Below are 12622 nucleotides of genomic sequence, written 5' to 3'. Positions count from 1 at the left end.
TTTGTTGATGACTATGACTTTTACAAATGCTAAACTTGTTTAGAGAAGACGTACCTATGTTGTTTATGTTACTAAAAATAGAAATTACTGGTTTCTATTACATCACAAATCTCGTGACGGTTGCATTCGTATTCATACGCGCATATAATTAATTTTACCCTAAACGCTTAACAATCTATTTGATCAATAATTGTGACACTTGATCATTACGTTTTACAAACAATTTAAATTCATACGCATACTTCCAAAAGTAACAAATACAAATATTTACAAACATTATACTGATGACTACATTTTGTGCACTTGGCATTTCTGAGCAAAAAGGTCTACTGTTTGTTGTTGAGTATTAACCCATTTTCACTTTCAAGCCATCGGAAGTTTCATTTAATTTTGTACGCTCTTGAGACAGAAGATGAAGTGGATGTACAAAGAAGAACACCCCTTTGAGAAAAGAAGAGCTGAGGGAGAGAAGATCCGCAAGAAATACCCAGACAGGGTTCCTGTAAGAATAATGGATTTGTTTTTGTTTTTTTAAATACGAAGCAGCCATTTTCTATGGAAGTAGGAACCAATCTTGTAGCATTAGTATGAAATATTTTCCTGCCTTATGTATGTGATGTATTATATTGATACTTTAATTATCGTAATGAAATATTAATCCTTATAGTCTTTGTTGATCTTGTGAGAATTAGACGCAAGTATCGATAATGATTTTATAGCCAACAAAGAGATAAACAAACACTAACTATACAGTACTGTAGGGCTATTCCTATTTCGTTGTAAAACGTCGACCTAGATATATATGATGGGGGTGGGTTACAGGCACTTGATTCAGAAGGAAACTATTGATAACACCCTCATAAATTGAACGGAGAGAGAGTGTTATCATTAGTTTCTCACAGAATCAAGTGCCTGCGGGGAGGATAGATGTCGAACTGCTTGAACAAGCAGTTCTGGGGTCGAACTAGAGGAAGCCCATATGGACACGGTTGCGCAGAATAAAATCTAATTTCTTTTTGTCGTATAATGCTTAATGTGATGCCTTTTTCGTTACAGAAATATATTCAATCAAGTCAGTTCATTTGGTAGCCATGGTATGCCCGATTATGTTAACTAAAAGGCTATATTTAATCACATTAGGCCAAGCACTGATATACATATAAATATCAGCAGACGAGTGATTTTCAAGACCTGGTGTACTTGGTGCAGGAATGCTTATCAAGTCCTGTCTGCATCCCCAAGCAAGAAGGGACCTGCATTGAATGAATGAACACCTGAACAAATCTGGATATAATCTATCTGACACGTTACTTTAGTAATTTACTTGAGTGAATTTTATTCTGAATGTATGTTGAAGTTGGTTTATGCTATACTCTTAAGTAGTCACCAAGTCTTATATGCCCCCCTCCCCAAGGTTTATGTATATCCTGTTATGATTTGTTGTATACAGTTCTGTGCATACATTTGGGGCCAAGTGGTCGGAGGTACCAACCTTTAGAGATAATTAACATTTCACCTAGATCCATGTGCATTCAAGTCTTGTCTCAATCAACATGGGTATCTGGGAAAGCATGCAAGTAAGTTCCTGTGGATCATTGGGTCTTTCCAATTTCTTCCAGATGTACTGGTTGCCATGATCAGGGTATCGTGTGCTAAAAAATGGCATTGAACCTCCCACCTCCAAAAAAGTACATACACGAGTCTGTTCCCCATTTTGTTTCAGCACAAAACTTAGAATTCTTCTTTCTCTACCATTACAAAACTTTAAAGTTGCTTTTACATGGACCAAACTTAGCAAATGGCTTCCATATGAGATGTGTGTGTGATTTGGATTTTTAATGTAGCTTTAACAATTTTTTGGTCATATCTCTATGATGTCTGGAGTGTGACAGTTTATAGTGACATCTAGCACTGGGGATGCCGCATACATATAGCATGATGTTCCACCCAGTCATGTTAACCTGACACCAGGCCAACCAATCCTAACACTAACCTCTTTATGCTGAGTGCCTAGCAAGGCAGCTGCTTGTACCATTTTATACATCTCTGGTATGACTCGGCAAGGGTTTGAACCTGTGATCACCCCCATCCAAGGCGGATGTTCTAACCACTAGGCCACCAGAGTGGTACATGTATTTGCATATGAGATAGGATGCCAATTAATTGTGGGGGGCATTTAGAGGCAAAAGGTATAGGTCACATCATGAGTTCTTTATTACCTGCTTTGACCCGACTTGATGGATGGTTTGTATTTGAGACAGTGATGCATATCCACTATGGGGTGAAAGGGATCAGCATAATTATCTCCATATAACTACTTACTTTTTGTATTATATTCCTTGACCCAAATAGAAATGGCTAGCATTTGAATCCAGGAATACATCTGTTGATATTGGGCTTGAAAGGTCAAGACAGAGGGACTTTCTGGATAGCTTTGATTTGAAATAAGATGGGAATCTGTTGATAAAGGTGGGGCAATTGGACCATGATCAAGATCATTGAAAGTAGACACATTGCTTCTACAAAATAACTCGAGTTCATTGTTATTAGCATGTATCAGGTACTGTGGCTAGCTTGGATTTAAAACAAAGAAGGCAGTGATTGGTTTGAGATTTAAAAGGTGAAGTAGCTTGATCTGTAATTCAAGGGTTGTGAGTTCAGTACTTGCCCAGGTTGGATGCCTCAGCAATCAGAGAATTGCAATGAAATGTTACACAACATTCATCCCGTGGAAAATCGGATCATATAAACATTGTGTTTTAACTAAAAGAATTCTTATGTCTAGTTGGTCCAGAATAAAATTGGTGCTGATCTGAAGTCTAATAAGGTGGACATGGTAGCCATCTTGACAATTGCCTTAAAAGGAAATTTTATTGACATGGGTGTTTTCACCAAAAGACTTCTTACAAGGTCTAGTTAGTCTTAAATGAACATTGTGCCAGTCTGATGTCCAATATGGCCACCACACTTCAACCATCTTGAAAACTTTATTATTGCTACTACTGAAGGAATGGTTGTATCAACATAATACTTTCGCTAAAAGACTTGTGTATAATTGGTCCCAAAGGAAATGGTACTGATCTGATGTCTGATTTGACTACCACAACAGCCATATGGAAATTTTTTTTATGGCCACTTGGGGAAAAGATGAGACATCATCACTCTATAATCGGCTATCTCCCAAAGGTAACAACTGCAATCAATAGAGTGGACAATAAACTGACCAAAATGTTGTGAAAGCATTGAATGACGAGTCAACAGCAGTCAGCACAACTTACTTACAATGTGATTTTGCTGCCATCGCCATTATCATCGTTGTCATAACCACCAACTCCTGATGCTGCTGAAGCAACAAATCAACATTGTATGGGATCAGCCATTTACTTTTCCGAGTGCTCTGGTTTTGGTGAAATAGCTTGGAAAAAATTCAAAATCATATCTTTTTTTTTTCTTGAGATTAACGAAGTCAACTCTGTCTTCATCTGAACATTAAAAAAACTCTTGAACTCTCAGTACTGGTCCAAAATTGAGTGTACATAATATATTCCTTTATGGAAATTACCAATATATGATAATTATAATAAAAACAATATATGTTCATTCTTTTCAACTTAACAGTTTGGGTGGTGATATGGATCGATATGTTTAAGATTTGTTAGTTTCATTTGAGAGCTGTGTGTCGATTTGAAAACAGCTAGATTTACAGGTTAATGATTGAGGCAGGAATTTGAGGAGATTCATTTAATTCCTACAAAGGATGCTGGTATCAGACCAAAAATGAGATGATACAATTTCAGTGCCAATTTTCCTCTCAATAATCTTGGCAAATTTCTCAAGTCCCCATTTTCAAAATGGGTTGCAGATGACATTGTGCAAATCTTCCATTGATATGACATCTGTGCGTGTAGATATGATCATTCTTTTACACGCAGTTTTGTCTCTCCATCTCTATTTTTTTATTGGCATGCACAAATTGCACAATTGCATTATTGTATTTGGTATATTGCAATGAATAAATACAGCTTCTCTGCTGAGATGGGCCAGACTGTACCCCTGGTGAGACCCAAGTGTAAACATGTGACGTCATAATCATCTTTTCTTAATGCAGTCATTGCTACTCCTGCTGAATGGAAAGTCATACTGACATGAGGTTTCCCCAGTAGAGGCCGTTCCCCCATAGAGGGACTCTTCTTTACCTTTTTTGCCAATTAAGGCTTTTCTTACATTCTTTTAGAAAACATCAACAACATTCAGCTTTATAACTTGATGGTATGGTGCTACTCAGGGTCCAAGACTAGCATTTGAGGGTCAAGGTTGAGATGGAAATTATTCATTTCTTAGGTTATCTTATGAAATTAGGTTTTGTTACTTTGTCACTTGACTTTGAAGGGAAAGATAAATATGTTGTCATTAGTGACTTGACTGATAAAAATTGAGTAAAACAAGAGAAGCCTGTGGAGGATCTGCCAGATGATGTGATTTGAGTCCAGGGGCTTCCAGAAAGCTGGATCAGGGCTACCACATAGTACATCCATTTAGCCAGATTTGTACTAAAGTACAAGTGATACAGGTTATATAGGTGTGTTGTAGTTGTTGTTGTTTTGGGGTTTAACGCCATTTTTCAGCACGATAGGCTATACATGGCGGCCAGTATTAATGGTGGAGGAAGAACCCGGAAAGAACCACCGACCCACGAGAAGTTACTGGCAAGCTTTCTCACATGCCCACATTGGCTGAATCTTAGACTCGAACTGCCGCAGACAGAGGTGAGATGGCAGTGATCCGTAACGAAGAGCGCTTTAGACCACTCGGCCATAGGTATGTTGTAACCAACTATTTAGGCTTAAAGTGTCAATTTTAGCTGTACTGATCATGGACCAGAAGGGCTTATGGGACGGCCTTTTGTATGTCGTCTGACATTGTCAATTGGTTAAAACAGGTTTGTTATCACTATTCCTTCTGAAGTACTTGTAGGATTGCCATTAAACTTTGCATGTGAGCACATGTACACACATACACAAACTATGGCCATCTTAAAAATCATATTCTTGCTACACCTTCAGAATGGATGGTCATATCAAGATATGGTTTTTGCTAAAAAGGCATCTTATGATGCCTGTTTAGTGCTAAATGGAAATGGTGGCATTCTGATAGCCAGTAGGGCCACCAGTGCAGCAATCTTGGAAGTCATAGTGACATGGAGTTTTCACCAGAAAACTTCTTATGGTCTTAAATTAAAATAGTTCCACTAAGTCATACCATATGGCCACATTAGTAGCATGTATGCAATGTTTACACATGTAAACAGCAAAGTTTTGCTTTCTGCCTGTAAACATTTATAAAATCTGTAATTTTGCATAAGCAATTATCATGGCTGTCAGTCGCACAGTAGCTATCACTTCCTGTATAATATTTCTACAACTCTTCCTAAATGGACATTGATATATTTTTCTTTTTTCATTTATTAAAGTAGTTATGATTACCACAAAAAATGTGGTATTGCTAGGACTTGTCAAGAATTTGTTGTATGGCAACATTACACAACAGATTGGTTTTCTGTTAATGTTAAAATAAAATGTTTTAAAAGTCCTTAAGCTACATTATTTCTCATTGAAAACCATGTTTTTGAACAGGACCTTTGATGTATAACATTTTATTTTAAAGAAGATCAATTCAGGGCAGTTTATATGCCTTTGCACAGTTCGCACAATAATGAATGAACTTGACTATGGTAAGAGTTGATAATACAAAATTTTAGAACAACATTTAATGTTTTAGTTAAAATCAAAATAGGTGCCAGTGTCACTGACTTTTTGTTCAATTTAATTTTTATGACTTTTTAAAAAGAAAATTTGTTTAAACTGTGTTTGGGTATTTTGTGCAGAATAATTGTTAGTGAACAAGGGAGAAGTAAGAAAGCAGATATTTTGATATGAAAGTACTTTTCTGGGTTACTGACAACAAGCTGGGTCACCAGGGTTGAAATTTGTGAGACTCTGTAAAGAATTATAAGATAAAATATTTGTTCTTCCATTAAAGTGATTCAGCAGTAATTTTGGTTTCAGGTAATTGTTGAGAAGAATCCAAAAGCTAGAGTTGGAGATCTGGACAAAAAGAAATATCTTGTTCCATCAGACTTAACTGTCGGACAGTTCTACTTCCTGATCAGGAAGAGAATTCACCTTAGACCAGAAGATGCTTTGTTTTTCTTTGTGAACAATGTGATTCCACCCACTAGTGCCACAATGGGAAGTCTCTATCAGGTATGATATATAAAAATATTTGCTCTCCTGGTATGCTGAGGGTGCTTATTCTCAGTTCAAAATCCCATAGTAGCGGTGGTCTTATTCACTGAAAATGAGGTACATTTACAAAACTGCATACTTTTTTCAACATTGCAAGAATTTTTTTTTTAAATATGGCAGAGGTATAGGTAGGTAAAAGCAGTTAGGCTGAGACATTTGTGCACCATTACAAACAAGTTCTTTTACCTGACTCGGAATAAAACAATGATGTGGTTTTATATTTACTTCATAGACTCTCTTCTTTGCTGTCCAAAATATTTTTTACTTTACATTGTGAATGGATTTCACGGCAGATGGGAATATTATCAATTTTGGAGAATATCATTCAATAGATGGACATTGGTAAAAAACCAAAATAGTTCAGTCTGTGTGATACAAAAGTACTGATTGAACAATCATTTATTTATGGTAGAAAACTATGACTTTAAGTGCCTATGAATATATAGTTCAGTTTTGCAACTATGGCACAAAATGTGTTGAGAATCGTGCAAAACACATATTGAATGGCCTATTCACGAGTATCAACTGAAGGAAATAAAGACCACAAACAAATTTCAAAGAAGAAACATCAGTACCTTATGTGTTTACTGTGGGTTCATTTGGCTTACTGTACAAAAAGAAAAAGGCATACCTTTGCAATGTTTGGCTTGTGATGAGTTCCTTCTGTCAGATTTTGAACCAACAGCTTTCACATTTGTTCATGAAACAAGCAGTTTCAGTGAAATTCTTGCACATGAAATAATTTCATAATTGACTTGACTTTAGAGTTAAATTGGTTTGCCATCAATTTTATGCTACTAGAAGGCTGATATTTCTAAGTATATTGCATGTATTAAAACTAAAGAAAACCTTCACCCTATTGTGTTGACATTTGGTTTTAGAGAGTAATTATAAGCACTGTGGGTCATACAATGTATTTGATTAGAAGCTTCAAGTCTTGCATTCAGAATTTTTATAGAAATTTATGATAGAGTACAAAGACTGGTTGCCAGTGCCTTATACAGGTGAGTTATTTCTCTTATGTTAACAGGACATCAGAACAGAGGTTTAAGCAAATGTATTTCGGAGAAATCCATTACCTCTAATTTTACATTAAAACTTTGAGAGATATAGACACTGCTTTATTTAAATGATAGCAAATAAGACTTCGTTTGAAAACTTGTATAAAGGAAATTGGTTTTGATTGATCTGAAATTTTGCATATCTTTACCTATTTCACTACCAAATCACCTTTTGGCTTCTGTCAGCATCTGAATTTGTTGTCATCCACTTTCCCAAACATTTTGTATTACATATATTGGTATTTCATTGGTTGTCCGCTCTATTCACAAAGGCGTATTAAAATAGCACAGCTGTAATAAAATCAGGTGTCACAATAAACTTCTGCAGAGCTTTTGTGCTTTCCACCTTGGGCTTCTTTAGTTGGATTCAAATTTCACAAGCTGTTCCATGCATTGATATCTGCAGCTGATAGCCAACCAGCCAAAAAATAATGCACACAACCAATCTACCGGGCTCTTTATAATTATATGTAGAGAAAATGGTACACTGACAACTCTTTGTTTCTGTGTGTGCATTGTTTTGGGCAGATTCAAGGAAATTCCAGTTTATCGATTGTTGATGTCTTTCTGGAAGTTGATCAGACTGACATTAGGGTTTGCTGTCTTTCTATTCATCTGTTTTGATTCAACACTGAAATTACGGTTTAATATGTCTGTCTGTCTGTTTTGGATTAAGCACAAAAATTAGGGTTTGCTATCATCTATCCATCTTTTTGGATTCAGCACTGATGTCTGTCTCTTCATCTGTTTGGATTCAACATTGTGGGCAGAGTTTGCATTTATGCCATTTCCTTAGGTACTTTTGTTTCTCAAGTCAAATGACTTTATCTATAAATGTTTAATTAGGGATCTGTGTATCCATCAGGGGTGTGATATTGAGGGTTAAAAAAACAACCTTGATGTCAGAACTGGAGATCCAATGAAAAGTGTGGGGGTCAAAATGTACTGAAATTTTTTCATCTATCTGTACTTTTTCAACTTGAAATAGGAAATTGCAACTTGCACTACATACTGTCCTCTCTCTCTCTCTCTCTCTCTAAAAAAAAAGGAGTATTTATTAGTTCATTTTCCTTTTAGTTTAATGCCATTATTTTAACAGTCTCTTTCAATTTAGTGTAGAAATATTATAAACCAACACATTACATATATATATATATATATATATATAAGCCAATACAAAAACCCAAATAAATCTTTTTAACCAAACGGCAGTTAATTTACTGCCTTTATAAAATGTGTACTTTCATTGGTTTTATTGTACATCTTCCTAGAACATGTTTATCCAAATATCAAAGAGGCTAATAATTCATCTTCTTTTTAGTAAGTCACTCTTAAATTCTTAGATCTTTCTCTTATTGCAGCAGAGTCACAAATCAACAAACTCTACAACTACCCCTGACCTTGTTATCCAAATAATGCATCTGTTTATGCAAGTTTGTTGATTTCTTTCTAGTGAAATAATACTTTGGCTGATAATGTATTCTACAGATACCTTGTGGCAAACAAGAGCAGATTTTTTGAAAATACTTAAACACTGTCATGAAAGGATTGTTCACTTTTGCAGTCTTCACAATCATGCGACCAGAAGTCACATTGGTAATCCCAAAGGATGTGCCGTATTGCAGTCAAGGGAATTATTTTCTGCATTTTTCATTAAAGTTAGATCCACAGTTAGTCTGTTGTGTTCTGCTTCTTTCACTTTCGTAGCTACTAATTCTGAATGCACACCATTTTCGTGTCTAAATCATTTTCTAGCCTGACAAGCAGTATATTTAGTTTGTCTAGACAAAATGTTGCTGAGCTCAATGGAAATAGCGTGAGAGCTTGCGAGATAAGGGAAAACTATTCAGTCATAAAAAATGCCTATGCTTGAAGTGTACATGATGCCATCCCTCATTTTAAGCATTCGATATCAAATAAATCCTGATCACATTATGTGAATCCTTTGTGTCAGAAATATGCACTTTAACAAAATGTTCGTCACATATCTCTAGCATGCGTCTTTGACACACAGATGGGCGTAGAGGGAAACACTGAGAGTACTACATCCATCAATGAAAACGTAAATGATTTCATAGTTTAGTAGTTTGTGCTAACGTGCTAACTCTTCTATGGAGCTCAGTTCTCTAAGATTTATATATAGATTTTTGGGACATTATTACTATAATGTCTTGTAAATTGGTTTGTAGATGTTTCTTGAGGAGAATTATTCCCTTAAATCAGAACTAGATCAGTGTGGTGCCATATGGAATTTTCTTGTCTAACCTTTGGTCTTTTTATAATGTATTTCAGGAGCATCATGAGGAGGACTTTTTCCTATATATCGCCTACAGTGATGAAAGTGTCTACGGAGCTTAAATGTAAAACTTGATGATTGAACGTGTCATGCACAACAGAGAGTTACATTGATTTTAAAGGGAGACAATGTACAACACAGAGCAACTTTAATTTTAAAGGGAGACAACTTTTGTCTTCAATCCAAGTGAATTCATTTAGTAAATATTTGGCTTTTGTGACATCTCTGGGCCTGTGATAGCAAGCTGTATTGACTGCCCTTTCCTCTAATAATCTACATTAATATTTTTAAAAATTGTGTGCAGTCAAGATGTTTTCTTGCAAATCATCTTTTTCTTCTGAATGTAAGCAATACATCAAGTTTTTATAGAAGACTGTTGCTCCAGTACATAAATACTTATAGCTGCTATGACATTGTTGTTTTTTTATGTCAAGATTTGTTCCAACACCTCATTAGGTTTATTACTTTATAGCTTTGGAAAAAAAAGATTTGTGGGTTGCGAACCAGTGATGTTTCACCTGATACGTAGTGCATACTGGATGTTAAATGTTAAGAGTAACATATCTTCAAAGCTTGGAATTAATTTGAAAACAGATTGTCATATGGCTGTTTCTGCGGATGGATATTTGTCTTTCTTTTAATTGTATATATTGAAATTTAATGGTATTTAGTGGTTTTTGTAAATAGGCCTTGTTTGGTCAGTACTTGTGTGGAAGGGGGATATGAGCTGCCTGACTTAAGTCAAAGATGCTATTTGTAGAATTCAAATTTTGACTAATTTTTTGAGCTGTATTTGATCTTTTTAAAGATATGTTTTGGAGCTAAAGCATTTAAAGCATGCATAATGGTCATATTCGAGAAACAACTTTGTTGGCATTTTTCATTGTTATATTGAGTGATACTTATTTGGAACCTATTGTCACTATTAGGTAAAACTTTTGAAATCTTTTACAATATTACAAAAATATGATTATGGAATGATTTTAGAAATTTCAGATTTTGGTTAAAGATTGATCATCAGATTTGTCAGTTGGCTCTGGTTGGAATTGCTGTTTAGATGAAACTAAGAATCATAACATCATTTGTATGCTTGTATTAAGAATGACTTTATCTTGTTTTTCTTTTTAACTGTGTTGATATAAAATGCACAGCTTGTCCTCTTTCTGATGTTTTTTCTGCTGTAGAATACATTTTACAACTTCAGTCAGCCAACCAAGTTATTTTTTTTTTATGCAGTCGAAAAGCAAAATTATATTGCTTTAACATAGCACAGTTTGGGCAATCATTAAGTGCTATTTTTCTGAAGAAATTTCAAAATGTGTATTAGTTTTCTTTCATCTATTTAATAATTTACTCTTGGTATATTTACTTTTTAGAATGTAGTTTTTGCTTTTGTCCCACTTCCAATATCCTCTTATTTCAAGGACAAATAAAATTTACAGTAACTACACCTGTTTGTGCTATTTGCTTATACTGAAATTTTGTGTTTTATAGAATTGAAATACTATCACTTGTTTTATAGAGCACAAGTGAGATGTTTTTTAATATAGTTTTACCAGTCACTGCTGCTTCTAAAACTAGTTAGAGGATTGCCTTGGAACTTGACACACATTCATACCATGGTCTAGTTGGTCCTTAATTAAAACAGTGATGCTTGGACATCCAAAATCACTGCCACAGAAGCCGACTTGAAAATCTTTTTGCTTCTCTTTATGAATAGATGGTCATATAAAATTGGTTTTCTTCACTAAAAGACTTCAGATGATAAAGGGTGACCCCGCTATAACACAGTAGTTGGGAGCCATAGAACCCAACCGTGTTATAGACCGAACACCATGCTATACGCAACCAGGTCAGTTAGCTGAAGAAAATGATGCATGTACCTCAACACATTTGCAGGAGGGGTAGGTAATAAATGCAGGCAGTAAAATACGTGTTTCATCTGTACAATTACCATCTTAAATCAATGCATATTAAATGAGAAATACACCTGTAGTGAAAACAGAAGCATATATGATAGTTTACTTTATTTAGAGAACCATGAATTGGTACATATACGTAAATACTGTGTATATATACATGTCTAATGTATAGCATGAATATAGTATCAACACCATGTACTCACCTGTGAATCTCATCATATACATTGAATCCACAATACAAGTAATTCCATCGAAAATATGCACACACACATTTAAAATATTCAATAATTTTGTCACAGGTCATATTGGTCTGAATTCAGTGGAAAAACAGCACAATCACATAACGAATGACCAAGCACATTTGCTTTTCAGTACGTCCCAAGTCAGTAACAGTTAATTTGTGTTTTAAGCCATAGTTGATAGTATTCATAAGCATGAACTTTTTCCCTGCAAAAAGGACACTTTCACAGTACAGTTAATGTGTTACAGTCACGTTGGAAAATGCAAAAGTTCATCAGACTCCATTACTTTTATTTAAGTTCGGTACTGACTTCCTTTGAAGAAAAGTTCTTTGTTATTATTGAAGATTGTAGTCCACTTTCTTTGATGAAGGGTGCATGCATTATTGAAGTCACCACTAAAGGACAGCTTTGGAATACCAAAGATATGCCCATTTCTTATTGTGGCGGCAACATCAAATAATTGTATTGCTTGATTGAGACTGATTTTCTTTCCATTTGCTGAGTACATTTTCATAACAATCAGTGCTTCAAAGGTAATCTGTTTCCTTTGAAATTTCAACAAACTATTTTATGTGGGTATATTTTTAAAAGGGAATTGGCCGTCGTTTGGTATTTTCTAGTTTCTGTCCTTCCCTGCCTATTGAATCAACCAATAAGTAAGATGTTTTGTATTTTTTGTTTTTTACATTTGTGGTAGCAGCATGATGCTGCCTTCCAAGCATGCATCAGAAATTTAACAAAGGGTTAACTGACAATAGAGACGCAAGTGTTCTGAAGGATTTAATTCGGAGTGAAA

The 12622-nt window shown here is 35.1% G+C and overlaps 1 protein-coding gene across 1 annotated transcript; it reads left to right on the top strand.

The window, feature by feature from the left end:
* Positions 1-319: 319 nt before the first annotated feature.
* On the top strand, positions 320-11112 carry LOC149781986 (gamma-aminobutyric acid receptor-associated protein). The gene is made up of 3 exons (XM_089933392.1): positions 320-502; positions 6066-6263; positions 9659-11112. The coding sequence occupies exons 1-3, from the start codon at positions 413-415 to the stop codon at positions 9722-9724; spliced, it is 354 nt and encodes a 117-aa protein (XP_089789518.1). The 5' UTR covers positions 320-412; the 3' UTR covers positions 9725-11112.
* Positions 11113-12622: the final 1510 nt, after the last annotated feature.

The sequence above is a fragment of the Sinohyriopsis cumingii genome, chromosome 15 (genome assembly GCF_028554795.1).
Source record: "Sinohyriopsis cumingii isolate HCF-2022 chromosome 15, ASM2855479v2, whole genome shotgun sequence".
Taxonomy (NCBI): Eukaryota; Metazoa; Mollusca; class Bivalvia; order Unionida; family Unionidae; genus Sinohyriopsis; species Sinohyriopsis cumingii.
The sequence above is the reverse complement of the archived record's forward strand: the minus strand, read 5'-3'. Positions and strand labels throughout refer to the sequence as shown.

Coding starts and splice junctions, on each gene's coding strand:
- LOC149781986 (XM_089933392.1), top strand. CDS start 413: ATGAAGTGGATGTACAAAGAAGAACACCCCTTTGAGAAAAGAAGAGCT. Junction 503..6,065: donor AATACCCAGACAGGGTTCCT/GTAAGAATAATG, acceptor TTTTGGTTTCAG/GTAATTGTTGAGAAGAATCC. Junction 6,264..9,658: donor CAATGGGAAGTCTCTATCAG/GTATGATATATA, acceptor AATGTATTTCAG/GAGCATCATGAGGAGGACTT.